This window comes from Canis lupus, chromosome 18, assembly GCF_003254725.2.
Source record: "Canis lupus dingo isolate Sandy chromosome 18, ASM325472v2, whole genome shotgun sequence".
Classification (NCBI taxonomy): Eukaryota; Metazoa; Chordata; class Mammalia; order Carnivora; family Canidae; genus Canis; species Canis lupus.
This window is the reverse complement of record NC_064260.1, coordinates 49,281,053-49,304,327: the sequence shown is the minus strand read 5'-3', so window position 1 is coordinate 49,304,327 and position 23,275 is coordinate 49,281,053. Positions and strand designations below refer to the sequence as shown.

The following is a 23,275-nucleotide window of genomic DNA, read 5'->3' as shown; positions in this document are numbered from 1 at the left end:
GTGTGTGTGTGCTCTACATAGGTTATGAGCTTTGCAGCTTCCTTTCTTCTACCTAGGCTCTTCCAGCAAAGGATTTTACTTGAGCACAGGTGGATATTAACATGTATTTGGTGATAATGGTAACAGGAGCCACTACACTGAGTGAATAGTAAAGCTGCAGTTGATCTGTAGATTTGGGGGTTACTTGAAGTATGTATGTGTGTTACCAAAGCCTGGGTCAGAAATTCTGCAGTGAGCATGGTGGACAGATAATGACTTGTGTGGCTAGTCCCATCCCTGATCAGGACTTCAGTTACATGCTGTCAGCTTTTCATGTGTTGCTCAAAAGTAGCGTTTGAAAGTGTCTTGTGGCTGCTGTAGATTACATAGTGACTCCTGTGCTTCCTAATTCCAGTTGTAACCAGTAAGGACTTTCTGTAACTCTTTAACTTGAAGAAAACAAACTTTGTGTTCTCACTATTGAGGAAGGGTGGGAGGAAGAGGAAGGAAGAGTATGCACGTGGTCCTGTTCATGTCCAGTGGTTTTCCTGATAGCTAAGGATGTTGGTTTCCCTCATTTCTCAAGAATTATGTTCCATTTGTTTAGTTTCTTTATTAAGAATGGGACAGATTTTATCATTTTATGACCTTTAGACTTTTCAGCTGTGAAAGTGTTCTCAGTGGTTGAAGGTAACTGGTTTGTGATGATGATTTATTTAATTCTTTGGTATTCTGAAGAATACTATGTACTTAGATCACAGTACTTGTTGTTTGTTGCTTGAATATATTACTTCTGTGTAAGCATGTGTTCTTCAAATGTAAGAAAGGGTTTACTTTCTTCCTTTCCCAGCGTTAAATTCTTTTTTTTTTTTAAAGTATTGGGGCTCGAATTCATGGCCGTGAGATCAAGACCTGAGCTGAGATCAAGAGTCAGACACTTACCTGACTGAGCCATCCAAGCACCCCTCCCAGGGTTAAATTCTCAACAAAGTGTGGATGGGTTAATTTCGTAGGTTAAAATCATCCCAAGTTTAAGCATTCTTTCATCATTTTTAAGTCAAAAATTTTTGTTAATAAAACTATTTTCTGAGAAGGAAAAGTCCTGTTGATTTTACTCCTTTACAAAGTGTTTTAAATATGTTCAATATGACACATTTTACTTATGTGACTCAAGTTGGCATTATAGACTGTAAAATTCAACTGAAATTTGAAAAATTAATATGTGAAGTTGAAATTTTATTTGAAATACTCTCTGCATTTTGTTTAGACCAGCATGTTTTGGAAATTTGATCTTCATTCATCATCCCACATAGACACACTTCTAGAAAGAGAAGATGTAACACTGAAGGAGTTAATGGATGAGGAAGATGTTTTACAGGAATGTAAAGCTCAGAACCGCAAACTTATAGAGTTTCTGTTAAAAGCAGAATGTCTCGAAGATTTAGTCTCATTCATTATAGAAGAACCACCTCAAGACATGGATGAAAAGATCAGATACAAGTAAGAAAATTCAATCTTCTCTTTAGGGTGGGACTGAAGTGAAGTGGGGGTAGAATATTACTCTTGTTATCCAGCAATTCCCCAGGGCTGTTGTAGACCATTTAGAGTGTTAAAATGGTCAAAAGTGACAGACTGAGTGGAGCATGTAATCCATTCTAGAACCATGTCCAGTGAATCACATGGTTTTTTAAAATGAGTGTTCTAAATTGCAGTCAGAAGGCTTTGTGGAAGGGCAAAGTGCTTTGTGAACAGTGATGGAAGTTTCTGAAAATAGTAAGACGCTTCAAGTAAGTATTTTCTCTTCTTTGCAAATAGGAAGATAGAAATTATGTGACTGTCCCAGATCACATGCCAAATCTAAGCCAGAGCTTGGGCTATGAAGACTATGGCTGATACAAGAAATTCTGACTTGTTAGCTTATGATAAGGGAATGGATCTTGATGAACATCAGCAGAGCTGAATTTAAGTAGCTAGTGCCTCGGATGACTGTAGCAGGTTTATGTCCTCCTTGCCAGTTTGCTCACAGTAGAACAGTAGTGGATGGGGCCCTTTATCACTGTCTCTTTCAACACTCGGACTACACATGTCTGGAAACTCTTAGTGAGCACTCCATGTGCATTGAAAGTATTGAAGTTTCAGTGAACTCTCTTTCTGTCTCCAACTCTAATTGAAATATTTGATACTTTCCCTCCTCCCCAGAAAATAGGACAGATTTAGGAACAAAAAGTCATTGATTATGCATTAAATAAACAATGGAATAGGGAGAATTAAGACTTTTAGTAGATCCCCCTGCCCCTTCCCCAGTCTGTTCCTCTTTTCAAATATCTTTTTCTTTCTTTGTGGGGAGAGTTTTGCTGTCAGAGAAATAATACTTATTAATGCTTTCAAGTGCTGGTGGCTTGGACTTTCAAGCAGGTGAGGTTATGTTCTTTGGCGGCCATTAAGATGGACATCTAGCATTAGCAACAGCATCCACGCAGATCAGTCCCCTAAAAAAGAAGAGGAAAGAAATGTGGCAGCAGGAATACTAGTGTACTCCCATCCCCCAGAAGACAGACACTTTGCTGTTTGGGAATTCCCTTCACGTGTGAGCCAGCACACGTGGGTGCTACTTGTCAAGGGGCTCATCCTAGTGGGAGCCATGTGCTGTGGGCTTTACATTGAGCCCACCTGGAGGGTTGTTGTATCCCCCTCTTAGAGAATGTGAGCCAAAGGACTTGCCCTTCTGGTGTCAGTTTTCTCACCAGCTGAATGAAGTTAATACCTCTTTAACTGGGAAGAATAGGCATACCACACCTTAGGGAAGGTGCTTATTTAACCAAAAAGTAGTCATGGCTTTTGTAGTATTGCCTTGCCAGTGGTTTTTTTTAATGAGTGTGTGTGTACTACCTTTGAAGTTGAGGGAACAGATGTGCCTCCCTGGACACACAGTCTTCTGGATGGCACCATTGTGAAGGAACATGACTTATGCTGGGCAGATGAGGTCTGTGCTACAGTTCTGGCCAAGATGGAGACACCAGCTGTGCGAGAGATACATGATATGCCTGGCTGGATACGCAGAGGGGTATTTCATATGGGATCTGAAAGCTTTTCAAGGTTGAGATTGACCTGTGGTCATCTCAGGAAATTTAGACTAGTGTTTATAGAGTCTGGGTGATAGAGTGATTGCTGTATTTTGTGAACCTCATAACTTTATTAGTTACACATGTGAACTGAACTCACACTGTTCTAAGTCAGTGATCATATACAGGGTATTAAACATTTGTCATTTTGCACTGATCTTTTTAATCATAATGACAGATCTCTCAGTTCCAAATAATATAGCAGAAATTTGAACTAAAAGAACTTTGAGAATAGGGCTCTAAGTAATATAATAAATCCTAAAGCTAAGGTGCTGTTGGTTGAGTCAAGGTTCCTACAGAGGGACTGCAGAGGAGGAGAGATAGGGGAGAAGAATAACCAGGAGGGACTGCCACCCTGAAAGCTAAGGGAAGCCAGGCTTCAGGACAGAGGGATGGACAGGTGGGTCGAGGGCCTGCTATTGACCGGACACATGACCATTGGCGCTTGCAACACAGAGCACGTGGCTCCATCAGTGTAGGTTTTCTGGAGTGCTGAAGGTGAAAGCCTGGCTGGAATGTCTTTCAGGAGAACTAGCGACAAAGCAGAGACAGCTCTTTCAAGAGTCTCCCAGAAAAAGAGCAGAGAGAGAAAGTGGGTGCTGTAGGCAGATGGGAATCAGTAAAGGTGTGGTGGTGTTTTTATCCCTGTGGGAAAAATAGTGGGACATTTATATGCTGATGAGAGCCATGCAGTACCGAGGGAAAAGAAGGAACAGGGAGTGGGACATCCAGGGATGTACTGTGCCTGAGTAGGTGGGAGGCCATGCAATCAAAAGGGCAAGTGGAGGGTGGCTTTAGGAGCAGAGTCAGCTCTGTGGGTAGGGAGGAGGAAGAGCCCAGATGTAGGTTGGTGTGCAGTTCTCTTCTGTTTGCTTCTGTGTTCTCACTACAGAGGAATTGAGGTCAGAGCATACAGTGGGGGAGGGGAGAAATGGAGGGGGTCTTTGGGTGTTTTAGAGCTAGTTTAATGTTTAGGAAAGAGAGAAGAGCCCCAGCCTGTCTGGAACCAGGACTGTGAACCTTACGTATAGGGCCCAGACCCTTTACATGTGCTTCTTTAGCTAGATCATATGTCTCAGTCACTGTGGGAAAATAGGTGAAAATTTCATAAAAAAGATATTGTAAATGCCCATGCTCTGTTCTGGACCTTGTGTGTCAGAATTTGGAGAACACTCTATGCATTTGGTTTGCAGCCTCACTTGAGGTCTACTGTCTTTTACCTGTGCTTTACTTGCCAGCAGTTTCAAATTGGGGCATTTGAGACAGTGCACCCCCTAGCCCCCTACAGCAGTATTTCAGAAGTTTTATAACTTAGAAAATACAGAGGAATAAAAACAGCTAGCTTTTGTTTATTCTAGGCCATCTTTTTCTCAGTATTTTGTGTTATCCTTCTCCATGAGGTAAAGGTTACTTTCTTAATTTTACAGACTTGAAAACTGAGGCCAGGAAGGTTAACTTGTCCAAGGTCATGCAGCTTGTAAATAGCAGGGACAGAGTCTGAATCTAGGTAGTGTGAGTCCAGAAGCCGCACCTGCAACCACTGCATTATCCTGCCCTGGCATAATGACAACTTTCTATTATGGCATCTTTGAGCCCACATATTTCATAAAGTAAGGAGGAAAGACTTTAATTTGACTGAGCCACAGAAGACAGCTATTTGATAATATGATCTTCATGCCCACACACCTGCCAGTTCTGTTGTCTTTCTTTTCCTTTCTCTTCCTCCCTACAAAGGTTCACTTGGGGACATTCTCATACTGTTACATCTTCCAGCCTCACACCAGACCCTCTTAGGGTCTACGGCCTTCTGGTCTGTGGCCAGTAGCCTCTTGAGCCAGTGGCCTCAGAGCAGGCAGCCCTTGCTTATCTTGGGTGCCTCAAAGGGTGTTGTCTCTATTTCAGACTACAGTCCTTGCCTCTCTCTTGTCATACAGCAATCTGTGGCTGTTTTGTCACCTTCCTGTCCAGCCAACCTTTGACTTGCCACTCCAGATGACTAGTTGGTACTGGATCCTGGCTGCTTGACAAGGAGGAAAAAAGAGCAGATAAATGAAATTGGGGGTGGTAGAGAATGTCATGTGGACCGGCCTTGGAGTCTGCCTTTGTTGCTGTTAAAAACGGAAGAGAGATTGTGGTAAAAGGAGTGAGTGGAGAAAATGGATCAGCTGTCTGGTTTTCAGAGAGAGAGAGAGCTCTGATGGTCAGAGGCAAGCATGATATAGGGGTGCAGGTATTTCCAGGGCTGTGGGGTCTGTGGAAGAGGTCTGTGACCCACAGCAGTGAGACCTATCAGTTGGGTAATCCCTGGAAGACCTTGGAAGGCTGGGAAGGCTGGCAGGAGAGCTTGTGTTTTGTACACAACTTTCCCATTTGGGTGACTCAGGCTGATGTCCTGTTCTCCAGTTCCCTATGTTAGAATATTTATTCTCTTATGGTGTAATATAGACTGAATACTTGATGAGCCCCCCAAAAGAGCTTTCTAGTACATTTGCAACTCCTGTGAAAATAGAGGTGGCTGATGGGTCTTGAAACCTGAATGTGTCTTAAGTAGTTAAGGAGGTACTGTGTTGTACTGTGTGTAGTGCAATTTCCTGGAAACCAGTGTCCCCTATGGTTGTCCTACCAGCTCTGCCACTTTCCTGCCAGAGCAGGCTGCTGGCTCTTACCTGCCTCATCTGGCCAGTCCTGTCCAAGAAGGCCCACACCCTGTCCCGCAGCATGGCCTCCCAGGCTTCCTGAGTCCTAGGTGTGCTCTAGCTTTGTTGGGGAAAGTGTATCCTGTTGAAACTTGCTTTAGAAGTAACTTTATAGATGCAGTAGAGAATTTCACTTTAATTTAGAGGTTGGACAGAATGGAATAAAATTTCCTAATTCAGAGGTGATTTTGTTATTTTTCACAAAATTTTAGGAAGCCTTTCAGATTTATGTTTTACTTTCTATAATGAAACTGTTAATACAGATGATGATGCAAGTGTCCTGTTCTTCTAGGTACCCAAATATATCTTGTGAGTTGCTCACTTCTGATGTCTCCCAGATGAACGATAGGTTGGGGGAAGACGAGTCCTTGCTCATGAGGTTATATAGCTTCCTCCTAAACGACTCCCCCTTGAACCCGCTACTTGCCAGTTTCTTCAGCAAGGTGCTCAGTATTCTTATCAGCAGAAAACCAGAACAGGTAAATATCATTTTCCAGAAGGTAAGTATTAGGGCTAATGATCCCCCAGTGATTTTGTTGCTTCAGTATTCTGAGTGGGCCTTCCATCCAGGTTCCATAGTGACTCTGGTGAAGCGACAGTTAGTTTATTTTTTTCCCCCCAAATGACCACAACACAGATGAAGCTTTAAATAAAAAAGCATTTCCATAAATGTAATCTCGATGATTAGTTTATACATATGGTGATTATTTTCTATTTTGATTCCACTTAAGAACTTAAGTGTTTAGCTTGGACATCTTTGTTTATTTTTATTATTATTATAATAATGTCTGAGCTAAAATCAGACATTTGACCTACTGAGCCCACCAGGTGCCCTGGACTTCTCTGTTTAGACTGCTGTTCTGTCCAGTAGTGCTGGGCAGAAAATCCTCCTTTACTGTTGTGGCAGGAACTGTCCCTCCCTCTGCTCCTCCCCTTCCCCCCTCCCATCCCCACCCCTCACATCTGTTTTGTTCCTCAACAACTCAGATATAATTAGGAAATTGATTTTCCGAGGACCTGTTACATATGTAGTGGTTCTTAAAGTATGGTTTTTTGACCAGCAGCATGAGTACCACCTGAGAATTTGTTCGAAATGCAAGTTTGTAAGCCCCACCTCACGCCTAATGAATCAGACACCCTGAGGGTGGGGCCCAGTGATTTGGAATTTTTAATAAGCCTTCTAGATGACTGATGCATACTAAAATTTGAGAGTCACTGCTCTAGTGGATACTGGTGTGAAGAAGGATATGCTTACCAGAAGATTATGATCCACTTCTGGAAATAGGCACCCAAGGAGCAGCAAGAGCCTCCGAGGCTCCAGTACAAACAGACCTGCCAGAGCGTGGCAAGCGAGGGTGTGATGCCAGAACTGCAGTTGGTCAGACCAGCTGGGCCTGGCTTCTTCCCCATGGAGAACAGGGTCCGTGACCCATCCTTGCTGTCAGCAGACGTGGAGGGATAGAACTATTTTAGGCATAGTATGTCTGTCCTTTGCCAAGGCAAAGTGGATGCATGTTTTATTTTAGAAAGACGAGATTGTTCTTTCATGTTCTTAATTAGGAAGGATTATCCTCCTAAATGTATTGGAATTGAGGTTCTTTTTTCTTAGATAGTAATCCCCAAATCATGATTACTGTAATACAGGCTGTCTTTCCCTGTTCCGCCTTCTGGTGAGAAATAATAGTCCCACTGAGTGTTCTAGCAAAGTGCACGCCGTCCCATCAACACAAGGTACTGGTCCTTTCAGGTGGTTGTAGCCTTTACTGACACAGGCCTTCCACCTTCATCATACTTTTTTTCTCTTCATTCGATGCGAGGGGAGCCCAAGTTCAGGGCCCCAGGTCTCACCAGACATTTTATTTTATTTTATTTTATTTTATTTTATTTTATTTTATTTTATTTTATTTTATTTATTTTATTACTTTATTTTTACATCTGCAATTTTATTTTTTATTTGCTGTTAGGGTTGAGGGGAAACAGAAGTTTGGGCTGAGGAATAAACTTTTTTCCTGAAATTACATCCTGAAAGTTTTAAATAAGTAGAAGGAGAAGATAGGTAGTTGGTAAACTGGCGCCTAAGGTTACTATCCCACTTCTGCCACCAAGACTTCCTGTCCCAAACCAAATTATAATAAAGAAAAAAATTATTCTATATTTTGCTCATTAATGATCTAGACAAGATATAGAGAGGGTGGTACCACCACAAGTTTCCAAGGAGGGGCACAAGTCCGTTCATTCTACATTCTACGTCTGTGTCTGAGATATCATCCCTTAGACCCCATCAAAGAGTTCACCAGACCTTTTATATAAAGTGAGAATACACTTGAAACTTTCTGGGACTCTCAGTGCTTGTGCTGGCCTTCCAGGTCAGACGTATGTGCACAGGTGATGGCATATGCCGAGTACATTCCGAGAAAGGGGCCCAGTCGTTCCATGGTTCTTTGTGCTTCTTGGCTTGGGACTTTTGGAATGAAAATGAGAGAATTCAGTCACCCTCGTTCTTCACCTCTCTCCGTTTGAGAATTAAGATTGCCAGTGAAGATTTCTCGTCTCATGATGTTAGTGAAGATGCATGCAACTGCAGGTGATGGCGGGGGCTTAGCCAATGCAGTCATTCATTAGCTCACAGGGAGGATGTTCAGCTACAGGATACCTTCAGCGTTGGGCGGAGGGGAGGTTAGCATCTCCACAGTGTTGTCCTTGATCTAGGACACCTTTAATCCTTGCTGTGCTGTCCACGGTACTGGCAGCACTCGGTGCCTTTGGGCTCCTGGGCTAGTGCTTTTGCCACTGAATCATGCAATATTTTGGTTATGTCTGCCTTTTTCTTCTTTTCTCCTCTATTGTGCTTTTAAAACAACTCTGTGACTCAGTTATGAGTGTATGAATTGTATATAACTTCTTGAGGTTTATTTTGTAACATCTAACCTTACTGTTCAGAGGATCCTCATAGGATCATTGCTCCCGCGTTTGCACTGGAGAGCATGAAGCAGTTTTTGTTCATCTCTGGCTCATAGCCTTCCTCATGTGGGATAATGGCAGGATTGTGGCTTTTGTGGCATACAAATCTAAGCTTAATCCTCAGGGCAGCCACGTTTGGCTCTAGCAAGATGCTTAACTGATCTGTGCCTTGTTTTCCTCGTCTAGAATGCTGAGTGGTCAGCCCCATGTTAGGGCCTCCTGAGAGATTTTGGTGAGACTTAGCTGCTGCCACACTGGCCATGTTGCTTTGAGGACTTTTGAAGAGACACTTGGTGCATATGGACAGGAGGCACGCAAAGGACAGAACACTCTCTCTCTTCTTCTTGTACAGAAGAGAGACCCTGATTGTAGTTGTAGCTTCTCTTGTCTCTTCTGTGTAGCCACCTGTCTCTTCTGCATTCCCCCTCCTCTTGTTAATCTAGTCAGAGGGACTGCTGACATAAAACCCAAATGTGATGTTGCTATAGCAGGTGATACTTGATGCTTTGAATTTTTTTTTCTTACTTGCGAGAGACTAATTAGGATTTTGAAGATTTATCCTGCATTTTAGTACAAAGTCTAATGAACTTGCTTTATCCATAAACTGTTTTATGATACATTCTTTGCTCTTTATGGGCTGTTAAGTTATCCTTATTTTTTGAAAATTAATAATGAGAGTGAATAGAAATAAGATATTCTGTTATGGTGTATTTATATGAAAGAGTGTGATAATTTGAGAGGTTTTTTTCCAAAGGAGCTTTTGCATTCTATAACAATTATAGTGGACTTTCCAATTTTATATGTGATTACTAATTCAGCATTTACCATTCTTCAACTTCAGGTGGTGGTGGGATTTGAGAGCCAATAATTTGAGGGGTGAGGTGGAATACATGCTAAAGTTCACAGTTCCCCAGTTACGTGTCTTTCAGGTTTGGTTTGTTCTCCTCTAGATTGTGGATTTCTTAAAGAAGAAACGTGATTTTGTAGACCTTATAATAAAGCACATAGGAACTTCGGCCATCATGGATTTGTTGCTCAGGCTCCTGACATGCATCGAGCCTCCACAGCCCAGGCAAGATGTGCTGAATGTGAGTAGAATTAGGACACCTTCACTGGGGTGGGAAGTGGCCCAGGAGCCCACAGGGCTGCTGGGTGCTGGGAGGGATTCCACGGGATTGGAGAGGAAGGTTGCCTGGGAAACTAGGAGGTAAGGCGGGGGCAGAGAGGAGGGTGGAGCGGGGAAGGAAGGTTGTTCCTAGGTAGAAAGAGATTCTGACTTTGCAGGATTAGTTTCTGAGATGTGCACATCCAGAGGTGCCTGGGATGTTTCTTTGTGAAGGGTCCTTTACCCTTTACTGGTTTGATTTTCAGTGGGAGTGGGGTGGTAGAATGGGTTGAGGATGTGTTTAGAGCTGGTCTGGTGGTAAGAGCAGAAGATTGGGAGTTACGCATCTCATCTGAGGATACTGTGGGCCATCACTCTTGGGAGTGTGATCACACTTCAGGGTCATGGCTGCAGAGATGGGGGCAGGTGTTTCCAAGAAATCAGCCTTCAGGGTAACTTTCCTCTTGTGGGTTGTTTGGATCATAGAATAGGAAGGAGAATGGAGGTTATTTCCAAAAGCACACATTGTAAAATTTTGGTAGAGAGTTATTTTAGGAAATGTGTGCCTCTTGAAGAGCTGTCTTAGGTGGAATTTGGGTGGGAACAGGGAGAGTATGAGTGACTGGAAGATGAGATTTCTCACAGGCTTTTATCTTTGCCCCTTCTTCTTGTCTTCTGTCTCCTCCACTCTCCTTCTTTTCATTGCCTTCTTCCAGGACCTTCCCCAATCCGTTCCATCCTTAAAACTCAGCCTTGAACCCTAGTATTTACTCATTTCTTTGAAATAAGTTCTGTTGGAAATGCCAATTTTAATTAAAGATTCAAAGAACCAGAGAAGAGAGGTAGGAGGTTCTGTAAGGTAGTATTCCAGGAAAGGGCATGTTCTGCTGAGGTGAGCAGGCATGCCTGGATGCGTGTTTGTGTGAGGGGGAGGGGTCAGAGCTGAGTCTGGAGAACCTGGTCATTGTGAGGACACCAACTGAGGGTATCTAGTGAATGTCTTGGAGTTGTCTGTGGGAAGGAACCCTAAATTGGGGTGCTGGTTCCTTTTAGATGTCTTCTTGTGGATATTTTTTCTCAACATGTTGAGGATTCCAGAAAAGATTGTTGAGGGCAAGGGGGAGGGAGGGTCAGCTTTACATTTGGATTGCTCTGGGAGAAAATTATTAAATATAGTTTCTTAGAATTCCTTTGGCCACTTCTGGGTTGAATTTTAGGGCAATTTCTAAAGGAATAGATGAACTTCTGGAGGGATATGGTGATAGGCAGTTAATACAGACCTAGGTTAGGGGAAGAGTAGTTAGAAACTTTGACTTGGGTGCCCGCCCTGGGGGAGTGCTTATTAGTGGCTCTGCAGGCAGTAGGGGTGTGGGGCTGATCCTTCCCTAGCTCACAAAGCTTCTTTCCTTCTTTCTTGGTGGTCAGGAACTCCCCCCACCACCTCCCTTGCTACTAAAGGATGGCCCCAGGCGTCACCTCTGCCTTACTCTGCATTTTCGCAAGATCCCCAGGAGGGTGATTCCTGTGCCCATTTAAAAATTGATCTTAAAATGTAAAGTTGGACCTCTAGTAGCTTTACCCTCTAGCAGCTTTGTTAGCATTTTCCTTGGGCACCTTTCTCCTTCGGGAGCAGGCAGCTCTGCCCTTAGCAAATTGTGTTTGATTCCTTGCTCCCCAGCCCTGTGCCTCCCTACTTCCTCCAATTTCCCTTTAACCTTTGGGTTTTGTTCTCGGGCTGTTTTTGTTTCTGTGTCCTTTCTTGGTTGTAAATGCCTTGTTTAGTATGGTGTTTCCGTCCTGCCTAACATTCTGCTAGCTGATATTTAATTTATTCTTCCTTATTCTTCTCCTATTTTCATTTACAGCACTACTTCACATGTAGGTGAGAAAGAGGTTGCCTAGGCAGGATACTAGCTCTTTACTAACTCCTGACTGGGCAGATAAACTCTCCGGCTGTGGTGCCCTGCCCCCCATGTCTCCTGTGGCTGTTTTGGTTTTGGAGTCTGAAAGTTCATGTTTTAACTTACCATGTTTTAAGAGGCTTGATACTAAATCATGCTTTTCTCAATTTTTCTGACTGTCTTTTTTTTTTTTTTTTAAGATTTATTTGACAGAGAGCAAGAGCGTGCGTGTGTAAGGGGAGGGATAGTGGGAGAGGGAGAGAGAGGATCTTCAGCAGATTTGCCTCTGAGCATGGAGCTTGACCCTGAAATCATGACCTGAGCCCAAATCAGGACACTTAACTGACTGAGCTACCCAAAGCCCCTGTGAAACTGTCTTAGGGTGAATACTGTCTTATAGAAAATCTATAAATTACACACACACCCTCAAACAAAATATAGACCTTTTTAGTGCTTAGTGTCTGAGAATTACCCTGTGGCTAAGAAGCTGATGTTAGAATTTTTTAAGTGGGAATTGTAATTTGGGGCATAGTTTGTACTGTTGGCTACTGTTTAAATAATATATTCACTGGCATTTTCCTTGGGGGACTTTTAATTTCCTGTAGTGTTCAAAGTCCAGAGAAACCTGTAACATTCTACTTAAAATGTGATGGATATTTCCAAGTATGTTAATCTTCATTGGGGCTTGAACAAGAGCCACGCATTGCTATGATTACCTCTACAATGTGTTTTACAGTGGTTAAATGAGGAGCAAATTATCCAGAGACTTGTGGAAATAGTTCATCCATCGCAAGAAGAAGATGTAAGTTCTTCTGTGTGACTGTAAACTTGATTTTTTTTTTTAAATTGAAACCTTTTTATTTGAGCATAGAGCTTAATCTTAATTGTATGAGACATGGATGTAGACGACAGGTATAATCTGGCATTCTTAAAGTGGGCAATTTTCTAAGACCCCAAAGCTTTAAAAAATACTACATTTTGCTGATGTGTAGATCATCTTCAGAAATATGGAAAATAGCTCCAAAATTTGGAAAATGGTTCTACCTCCATCTTCTGGAGCTGGGATTTTGTGCTGAATCTGCTTAACTTTGTCACAGACCTCCTCCATCCTACTTCTTTCTCCTTGTATACACATCATTAGCCCAAATGGTGTAGCCACATCTGCACTTGGGTTTTCTGTTCTGGCTAAAGCTGTCCTGGCAGCACATCAGAATCTTTGCCACCGTTGAACCCCTAAGTGTTGGACCCTTGGCAGTCATACTTGTTGGCCTGGCTTCTGGCACCAGCAGGTTTAACTTTGTCCCTGGTGCTGGGGATTGGCTTGGCAATATAGGATTGAAGCTGCTCTGGAGTTTGAAGACTGAGCTCTGTGCTGAGAGGATGCCCTTCTGGGTCGGGTCTCCAGGATTGGCCTAGCCCATCGGCCCCTGTGGAGGAAGCTGTCCGCTCTTCTGCTCTGCTGCTATTCTTGTTGCCACCCTCTGTTGCAGCCTGAGCCCTACGGACTTGCTGGTATTTCGCCATTTCTGCCTATTGACATGACAGCTCTCTACTGCTCAGCCTCCTTTCTGCAAAGTAGATATGCAGGATATGTCATGGGAAGGTCAAGTGACCTTCTTGTATTACAGAGGTTGCCAGTGAGATTGAAGAGTGAGCACCATGGAAGAATTAGCACAAAGGTAAAAGTGTATAACCAGAGGAAATTCTCACTCATTTTGACTTAGCCCCTCTACTCTGGTATATTCAAAAACTTTTGATACCTGGAGTTCATCTAAAGCAACCCCTTCCCTCTGCCAAGTTAATCATTAAATGTGCCACTGATTCCCCATCTTCCCCTTGGGACAGTGTATCTGGTGCTCTGGTGCAGTGTCATTCCTGTTAACATTCAGAACACATTCCAGTATGTACCTGTATTGGGTGTGGAGTGGGAGAAGTCCTGTTTAGAGGGAGCCTGCAGTCTGAGTGGGCTGATAACGCCTCTTATGGTTCCTGAGCATGTTTCCTGTGTGATACAAATGTGTGGTCAGTGTGGGCCATGGAGAGTGATGATGGGAGCTTGACCTCTCCTATTCACAGGGAATACATGTCCATGGACGAGGCTTGCCTATTGCTAGGATTTCACGTTCTTGAACAGAAGAACTTGATTGCCCAGCAGGAAATTCTGCCTTTCTACAAGGCTCAGAAGAAACTGATGAAGGAGAAGCCCAAGTCTGCAGCTCTTTTTTTTTTTTTTTTTCTCTTCTTTTGAAGGACAAAGCATTTGAGGCATTCGCACCTTCTTTACCTGACTTGCAAGAAAGTTAATTTTGCCTTTGGAAAGTCCTATTAATACTTCTCTTTTGTATTAAGTGATAAATTATATGCTAAAATCATACGGACCAGTTTATATTTATTAAGGAAATGTTAAATTCCTAATTCTAGTCAGTAGATTTTGATATGTTGGTGTGTGTTGTTAGTGCTGGCATTTCACTGTCTCCCTGTGCTGGGCACATAGCTGCTCAGTCTGTGGACTGTGCTCAGTGCCATGTGCCATGAGACATAATGCATTTGGGGGCTGACTTTAGACCTTTCCTATAAGGTGAAAATTGTATGATAACAGTGGGAGAAGATGCAATATTTCTTACCCATTGGTATATTCCAGAAAGCTATATTTGACTTTTTTTTTTTAATCAGTGTTGATTTATTAGCTTCTATGCTGATAAAAGCAAATATAATTGACCTTTGAACAACAAGGGTTGGGGTGCCAACCCCCTATATGAAATCAGAAATCCATATAAAACTTTGGACTCCATAAAACTTGACTGCTAATAGCCTGCTATTAGCTGTAAGCCTTACCAGTAAGGTAAATCATCAACTAACACATATTTTGTACATGTGTTACCTACCATATTTTTACAGTAAAGCAAACCAGGGAAAAGAAAATGTTATTAAGAAAATTGTAAGAGAAAATACATTTAAATAAGTACTCTACCATATTGAGAAAATCCGCGTGTAAGTGAACTTGTGCACTTCAAACCCATGCTGTTCAAAGGTCAGCTGTATATTGGGGGTGTGTCTTTTTCAAGTTTTCAGTCGTAGAAATTTTCCCCTGCCAGAACTTTGATCCCATGTCCCTACATAAAGTGATCTGTATTGTGCAGTATTGTTATGTGAAGTTCATTACCCTGGCAGAACCAAATCCTCCTGTGTCGACCTACATTACTTCTTCTGAGCTTGACTTTTTACTCACTGCAGCTTCTTAGGGCCATTGTTAATTTGTGTTATTTCTTAAGCAATTTCCTTGCTATCGTTTTCTTATAAATTTGACATTTTATGTGTTTTATAGTTAAAATTGTACTTTTTTCCTTTAGCGGCATTCAAATGCTTCACAGTCACTTTGTGAAATTGTTCGCCTGAGCAGAGACCAGATGTTACAAATTCAGAACAGTACAGAACCAGATCCCCTGCTTGCCACTCTAGAAAAGTATGTTTAAAACTCTGTTCTTGTTCTTTTAAAAAAAAATTTTTTTTTCAACTGATACTATTTAATGTGTTACCGGAATGAGTGGTTGGTAAGTCTTCCATCTGTGGGAATCCTGTTCCTGCAAAATAACCGTGGGATGGGGGAGAAAGTAGGAGAACCAGCTTATCTGATTTCAGCCATTTATGATGCCCAGTGGAAACCTACAGGGTAAGAATGTAAATAAATGACATTTATATGTAGACTTTGAACTTTTCAAATAGCTGTAAACTAGAATTTCATAAAGCCATCGTAAGATGGTATAGTGCATCATGACTATGGTCCCTGCTCCACAAGTCTTTGGTGGAGAATAGTCTGATACACAAACTAACTCATGTAGTCAATGATTTTTACCAGAAGATCTTCTTAGGGTTTACTATATACCTTTGCAGCTGACTAGGGGCAACCTGACCACACCTGATTTGAAGGGTTACAAGTCTTGTATGGTTTGTTTCTTTGTACTACCCTGCCCTTATTTTTGGACAGTTCCTTGTGAACAGCCATCTCCTGTTTGGGTGGAAGATAGCTTGCGGATGGTGTGCTGTTTTGAAATTTGTGAATGGCCAACCCATGGACACCAGTTTTTCTAGATTCACACATTTTCTGAAAGAATATTTGGCATTGAGCATGAGCATACATTCAATCTGCATCCATATAGCTGCAAGTTGTATTTATTTATTTATTTATTTAGTTAGTTAGTTAGTTAGTTAGTTAGTTGTTTTAATAGAGAAACATCAGGCATTTCCCCACTTTGGATGAGTAAATCGAGAGTGTACATACAGTTAGCACTTTTGAGTACAGATGGCAGTCCTGCTTCAGCTCACTGCCACTGCTGCTATTTTTTTTTAAAGATTTTTTATTTATTTATTCGTAAGAGAGAAAGAGAGAGAGAGAGAGAGAGGCAGAGACACAGGCAGAGGGAGAAGCAGGCTCCACGTAGGGAGCCTGATGTGGGACTCCATCCCAGCTCTCCACGATCATGCCTTGGGCTGAAGGTGGCGCTAAATCGCTGTGCCACCCAGGCTGCCCCACTGCTGCTATTCTTGCTGGTGACTTTGTCAGGCCTCTTCTGGTCCTGCTATATGTTGACACTCATTTGACTTCTTTTGGCTTACCTGCCTGGAAGGCCCTTTTATTAAAATAAAACATTTGTGTGTATTATTTACCTGGCAAGTGTGAGATGAGCAAGGAACAAATTAGTGATGTGGTATCATTTTTAAAGTCTGTCATCTGAGAAGTAGAGTTGTATTTTCCCAATTTGTGTCATAGAATAGGATGGGGTTGACTAATTCTCTGAAGTAGTGAAATTTAAATTATCAGTTTCTAAGTAAAATATCATTTTCCTTCCCCACTTCTGTTATTCTTGGCACATGGTGTATGTGCTCTTTCTGTAAATCTAAGACATTCCACATTCAAATACTAGTAATTATAGTAGTGTTAGGTTGATCCATGTAAAGCTGCCATTTGCATAGGTTAAAAAAATGTTGCATACCAACAGTCCCGTGGTTCTTGACAGCATTGTCCAATAGAAATAAGTCAGGTGTAATTTTAAATTATCTCATAGCCACATTCAAGTAAAAAATAAGTGAAATTAATTTTAATAATGTTTTATTTAATTGATACAAAATATTTGAACATATGCTCATTGAGGTATTCTACATTCTTTTCTTTGTACAAAGTTTTGGAAACCCAGTGTGTATTTTACACTCAGGACAGGTCATTTCAGACTAGTTACAGTTTGAGTGCAGTGGCCTTATGTGGTGATTGACTCTGGCCATCTGGGAGAGCAGGTTCCCCCTGGATGCCAGACGATCAGCAGTAACCACTGAGTTTCAGTGCCACCAGAGCTCCCTCAGATGTGGAAGCTGGCCCTTGGAGCCTGCATCTGCACCAGCTCTTAGGGTGCAGACTGTGTCCTTAGTCCTGGATCAGATACCTATAAATTGAATCATATGGCTGCATGCTCAGAATTGGCATCATTAAGTATTAGTTGGAGTAAATTTCTTCAAATTCATGGACCTGACAAGTCAGGGGTCCCATGATGTCACTGAGTTATGTCTTCACTGCACTTAGCAACGGGGAGACTTACTCTATAATAGTCTTCCTGCACTTTTCTTGAGAATGAAGACCAAACCCTTTTAATATCAGACATGCTCCACGTTATGGTGGTTCTTCTAGTATCTGTTGGTTAAGAAAACACACAGTGATCAAAGGCTTGATAAACTTATTGATCGTAATAGCTTTTGTATATGGTTGATATATTAGGCAATAATGTATAATGTCTGTTTATATTTGATAAACTATCAAATAATACAGGAATATTGTATTATGTTTTATAGTCTCCTGGCAGTACATAGTAGATGGGTTACCCAGCTCTTTAGATTATAATGCCAAATAACCCACAGGTAGGGCGCCACCATGTATACAAATACTTTCACGTATGTATAGTGTAGCATGTAAGGAAAAGTTTAAAATGAGTTCATTTTGGAGAGAATGGTAAAGATGGGTAGAGATACCAAAAGGTGTCTGAGAAGGTGGACGGGAGTGTTAGACAGTGAGTGGCATGGGAAGCAGTCAGGGCCTGAGTACATGCGGGGGCTCTGGGATTCTGAAGTTCAAAAATCCTTTAAAGCCAGTGGTGGTAGGGAAGGTGATAGGGAAGGTGGTAAAGAAGGTCGAAGGAGCTTAGAATGAATTGGAGCTTGATCCCAGTTTGGCCAGCTAGCTGAGGACAGTGAGTCTTTATTCAGCCTGCCCACCTACAAAGCAGAAACAAAAGTGCACCATTGTCTCAAAGGCATGGAGGGAGTCCCTGGCGGGCTTCATGCCTAGAACAATTCCTATGGGCAGTTTACTAATGTTCATCCAAGAACTCCAGTTCTTTTAAATGTTGAAAGTATAAATATATTTTCTCTCAAAATTAAGTAGATGCTTTAGTATTTAATGAATACGAAGGCATTCATTTTATCCTGTTTGAATAGCTTAGTCCTTCAGTCTATGATTTCTTTTGTATTGGATGATACTAGACTCATAATATGGTTCAGCTACTATGTTGCATCCTGACCTTCAAATTCCTGCCAGTTATCATATTGTTTTTGTCCATTAGTAGGATGCTTTCATGAATATAGTCGACTGATGAAGCCATGAGCTAGTGAGGCTTCTTTGTTAGCCACTCTCTCAGGCACCAGCATTTATGAAACTATGATTACACTCTGAAAAATAAGAATGTTACACTTGAACGTGGACATCTACAGTTGGATGCTGTGTCCATACTCTTCTGGCTGGCAAGAGGCTACTTTTTTTTTTTTTTTTTAAGATTTTATTTATTTATTCATGAGTGACAGAGAGAGAGAGAGGCAGAGACACAGGCAGAGGGAGAAACAGGCTCCAGGTAGGGAGCCTGACGTGGGACTCCATCCTGGGTCTCCAAGATCACACCCTGGGCTGCAGGTGGCGCTAAACCACTGCACCACCAGGGCTACCCAAGAGGCTACTTTTTGAAAACTATACATACTATACATATTTACTATGAAAAAGCTGTTTGTTTTCCACAGCCCAATCCCAAACCTGGTATTTATTCTATAGACTGCTATGTGTTGAGTGACGACTTTTGTAGTGCTGTTTTGGGTAAAGGTCTCAACATTTTAGTGCTGGCGTAGGAGTTCTTAAAATCTCCTTCCAGCAAGGGGTTGCGGGGGCGGGGGGGTTCCTCTGAAGTTAGGTTATATGTCAGTTTTATTTGCTTTCCCCAAATGAAAAGAGATTCTCTCCTCTTTTCTGCCCCTCCCTGGTAAGAGAACTGGTGTTGGAATGCAGTGAGCACAGCTATACCTTGGGATGACTGGCATCTATGCTGGGTGAGCAACAGGGACAACCTAGCTGTATGTCACACTGTAAGGGAGATTCCAGTCTTTTGTTCCCTTGGATTCTGAAAATTACTGAGATCTTAAGAAGTGGAGATCTTCCTTGAGATTGTCCATATAAATTTACCTAACAAGTTACCCTTGTGTTTTACATTAATCATGGCCTTGAGTGTGTAATGGGAATAGCCTACAGAGAGAGAATACATTTTGGGCAGTAGTTCAGGCAAATCCATTTCATTGCTACCTTATTATTTTGATTTGCCAAATTTTAATTATAGGGTAAAATGCAACAATTGATCGTGTCTTTTACCTGTTTTAGATCTTAATTATACATTAATGCCTTTGTGGGAAGACATTTGTGGGTTCTAATTAGCCTTTTTGAAAAATTCCCCTCCTTTTGTGGGATGAAGAGCTCCAAATCTTACCACCCACAGCCGCTACCACCAGCACCCTGGTCTGAGTGGGAGGTGACTTCCAATCTTAAAACATTTGTTGGCTCTCAGTGAGATTGGCAAAGGCAGGGAGGGCTCAGGTGATTCTGCTGAGGGGAGGGAGTAGGAGAATACATGTGGGAGAGTTGCATTTATAATAAGCAGGATCACTGGTCTACTTTAATAAATGTATGAAAAATAAAATATTTGTTAAGTGAAACAGATATGCCCCAGTGAGATTGAACTTTGATAAAGTATTTGCCTTACTGGTACCATGCTCTTTTTCTGTTATTATTAAATCCTGTTACAATTAGCACTTGACTATTGATTTGTTTCCCTAGGCAAGAAATTATAGAGCAGCTTCTATCAAATATTTTCCACAAGGAGAAAAATGAATCAGCCATAGTCAGTGCAATCCAGATACTGCTGACTTTACTTGAGACACGGCGGCCCACGTAAGCTTTCCTTTTGTCTTATAAATGTTAAACCATTTTGTTTTGCTTTTAGATTTTCTAGAAACTAAAAGTTGGTTGATAAGCTACAACCTCATGCCCTTGAATTGCAGGCGTTCAGTCTTCCTCTACCATGTGAACTCTGAGTTAGTTTTGTGTGAGTGCAGATGGAGGGAAAAAGTTAAAGATAGTTTGATGAGCGCTGTTCACTGGCAGTGTTTGGGTATTTAGTAGTTTAGAGAAGATTGCTACAATAAGTGGGGTCATACACAAAACATGTAACACAAGAGAAGCCTATTTCTTGATTATCAAAATTGAAAATAGGTGTTCCTCCTGGTCAGTGGGCAGCTCTCTCCCCTCCAAGTGGCAGTTCTGGGACACCTTCTGTCTTGTGATTCTTTTCTATGCATGCTAACTTGAGGCTTCATATTGGTCCTTCGGGGATTTCACATGAGGGCACTGCAGTTTGTGAGGCTGTTTTAAAATGGGTTGGCAGGTGGCTTGCAGCCTTTAAGGAAAAATTTGTCCCAAGTGTTTCAGAATCAGAAACATGGTCTGCTTTTCCCGTGTGTGTGCCCTGCACTAGCCATATGATGTCTGTCATGTTATTCTTTACAGTTTATGTCCAGTGCTAATTCACTTACTGTTAGAATTTTCTAATTGTTCCCAGAGCATGGATTTGAAGAGCTACATATATATATGAGCATTCCAGGAATATGCGGTTTAGAGGTTAGAGTTTGTGTTTTATCACTCACAGTTAGATTTCTCCAGTAAACCAGAGGGCATGAAGAGAACAGAGAAGGCTGCTCTCAGCATCTGAAAATCTCAGTCGTCATCCAAGGTTTCTGGATATACTTTTAATGAAGTAATTTTGGTTTCTAGCAAAGTAGTGAACATAATCATTCCACTTCCCAAATTCTTGATCTCTATTCCTGGTTTGTTTAATCTTTGGTTAGTGGTAATGGAAGGGCAGTTGGGCAGTACTGCTTTAAAGGTCTTGTAATTTGGAGATGTATGTCTGCAATTTTGACTGTGTCTGTGTTTTCTGCAAATTCTATTTTAAATAATGTAACCAGTAACTTAAGGTATTAATCAAGTGGTACAGGACCGTCCTCTTGCTCCTCATGCTTCAAGACAGTTGCACCATCTCCTCAAATGGTTTGAAAGCACCGGAAATGGTCCTGATGCTTGTATCAACAACCCTGATTTAAGAAAGGAATAAATCTGGGGAAAAAAAGTACATCTTTACAGATAGAAGTGAGAAAACACATAGTTGCACAGTCTAGAGCAGAGAAGATACAATAATAAGAGAAACAATAGAAGGAAATTTTTGACCAGAAGAAACTTGTCTTCAGATCATCAGAAAGTGATGGAATGCTGAATAAGATTAAATTTAAAAGGAGTAGGGGATGGGGCTTATATTTTAGCCTTTTCCTGATGAGATTTCTGAATCCCAAGAAGAAAGGATAAATCCTAGAAGCATCTGGATAAGAAAAAATGGGTTAACCACAAAGCAAATCAGATTGCCAAGCATCTCATTTGTCAAGCTAAATAAAGACTGGAAAGCAGAGGACAGGTCTGTGCCCCTGATATGCTGCTGCTGATGCATGAGGGCAAAGCAGGCATTCTCTGGCCCCTGCAACCTTAGTGTTCCATATGGCTTCTGTTCCCAACGTGAAATACCTGAAGATGGACTTCACCAAAACCAAACAGAAAATAAGTTAGAATAAAGAACTTAAATAATACTGGTAAAAGTGATGATAGGGATCCCTGGGTGGCGCAGCGGTTTGGCGCCTGCCTTTGGCCCAGGGCGCGATCCCGGAGACCCGGGATCGAGTCCCACATCGGGCTCCTGGTGCATGGAGCCTGCTTCTCCCTCTGCCTGTGTCTCTGCCTCTCTCTCTCTCTGTAACTATCATAAATAAATAAAAATTTTAAAAAATTAAAAAAGTGATGATAAATGAAATGGATAGGGAGTGAAAATGATTAATGAATGTGAAAGCTAAGTGTTCAGAATTGAACAGTTGAATAAGTCACATATGGGAAATAAAACAATAAATCTTAGATTATTTTAGTAAAACTCAAGAAATAAGGAGAAGGAATAAGTTAGTATATATTAGTTCTTACACCAAGGAAGTTTCTTTTTTTTATCTTGGAAAAATTGAGAGTTCAGATATGTTTTCCATAAATGTAGAATAATAGTAGGATTTGGAACTTCCAAAGCTCCCTCGGGGACAAAGAGGTCAAAGAAACCTGAGAGTTGTTCTCCAGGGTAATTTGCACACACCTTCAAGCCCTTCCTGGGGAAACAAGTGGTGGCGGGGTGGGGTGGAGACCAGAGAGAGCTTCCCTTGCAGAGGGACAGCCTTTGGAGGAAATGTACGAGTCCCCACCATAATCATTCCCCTAGCGCCTGCTGAACGAAGTCATAGGCTACTGAGGAAATCTTAAAGCCATAAAGACACAGGTGAAGACCATTTGCAGTGGGAAGAAGGCACCAGAAAAAATTCTCTAGTCCACAGAAGAGGCAGGGACACATTCTGGGCCCCAAATATTAGAGATCCCTACCACTAAAGCAAGGTCAGTGAGACCTAGGGACTCTTCAGCTGCCTAAGACAAGCTAACCCAAAACAGTAGCATTTCTCCCTGCCGTCCTGTCCAGCAGGCCTTCAGTGACAGCTGCAGTCGGCTTGTAGAGAACAAGCTAGTGTGGGAGGAGACTTTGTTACGCAAGGGAGCAAGTTTAAAGGGAAGAACTTTAGCTTAAGTGTAAGCTAAAGAGTGACTTGGAAAAAACTGTGGCAAACCAGCCCTAACTATAAATACAAAGTAACTTGAGACACATTTGAAGTCTGTAAGGCACTGAGGGAAATCATCACAGCACACCTAGCTCAATTACTGATCCTAGATTGATTTAAAACCCACACTAAAGATCTGGAGAAAAAGAGAGGTGTTCATTCCAGAAATAATGTTTACATTGGTTTCTACTACCCTACACAACTTGTCCACCTTTCAACCAAAATTTGCAAGACAGACAAGATAAAAAGAATCCCAGAAAACTCATAAACACGAGTAGTCAATAGAACTACATTTAAAAGTACTGGAACTGTCTGACAGGTAATTTAAAATAACTCTCATTAATATCTTAAAGGATTGTGGGGAAAATAGTATGTGAACAGGTGGGGAATTTTAGCAGAGAGTTGGAAGATCATATGAATATGCTAGAACTAAAAACTAAAAACCATAGCAGAAATGAAGAATGTCTG

The 23,275-nt window shown here is 41.7% G+C and overlaps 1 protein-coding gene across 27 annotated transcripts in view; it reads left to right on the top strand.

Moving 5' to 3' along the window:
* The window catches only part of PPP6R3 (protein phosphatase 6 regulatory subunit 3), a 144,312-nt gene that overhangs the window by 66,310 nt on the left and 54,727 nt on the right, over positions 1–23,275 (top strand). For 26 of the 27 annotated variants that reach the window (XR_007403695.1, XR_007403694.1, XR_007403693.1 and 23 more), the window contains 6 exons: positions 1,247–1,479; positions 6,090–6,276; positions 9,709–9,846; positions 12,501–12,566; positions 15,115–15,227; positions 19,899–20,012. Coding sequence is in view for 13 of the 27 variants with exons in the window: in XM_049096829.1 (XP_048952786.1) it covers positions 1,253–1,479; positions 6,090–6,276; positions 9,709–9,846; positions 12,501–12,566; positions 15,115–15,227; positions 19,899–20,012 (845 nt within the window). In the remaining 14 variants the exon portion in view is untranslated. The remainder of the gene's footprint in view (positions 1–1,246; positions 1,480–6,089; positions 6,277–9,708; positions 9,847–12,500; positions 12,567–15,114; positions 15,228–19,898; positions 20,013–23,275) is intronic. The other variant, XR_007403696.1, reaches the window with a different exon arrangement.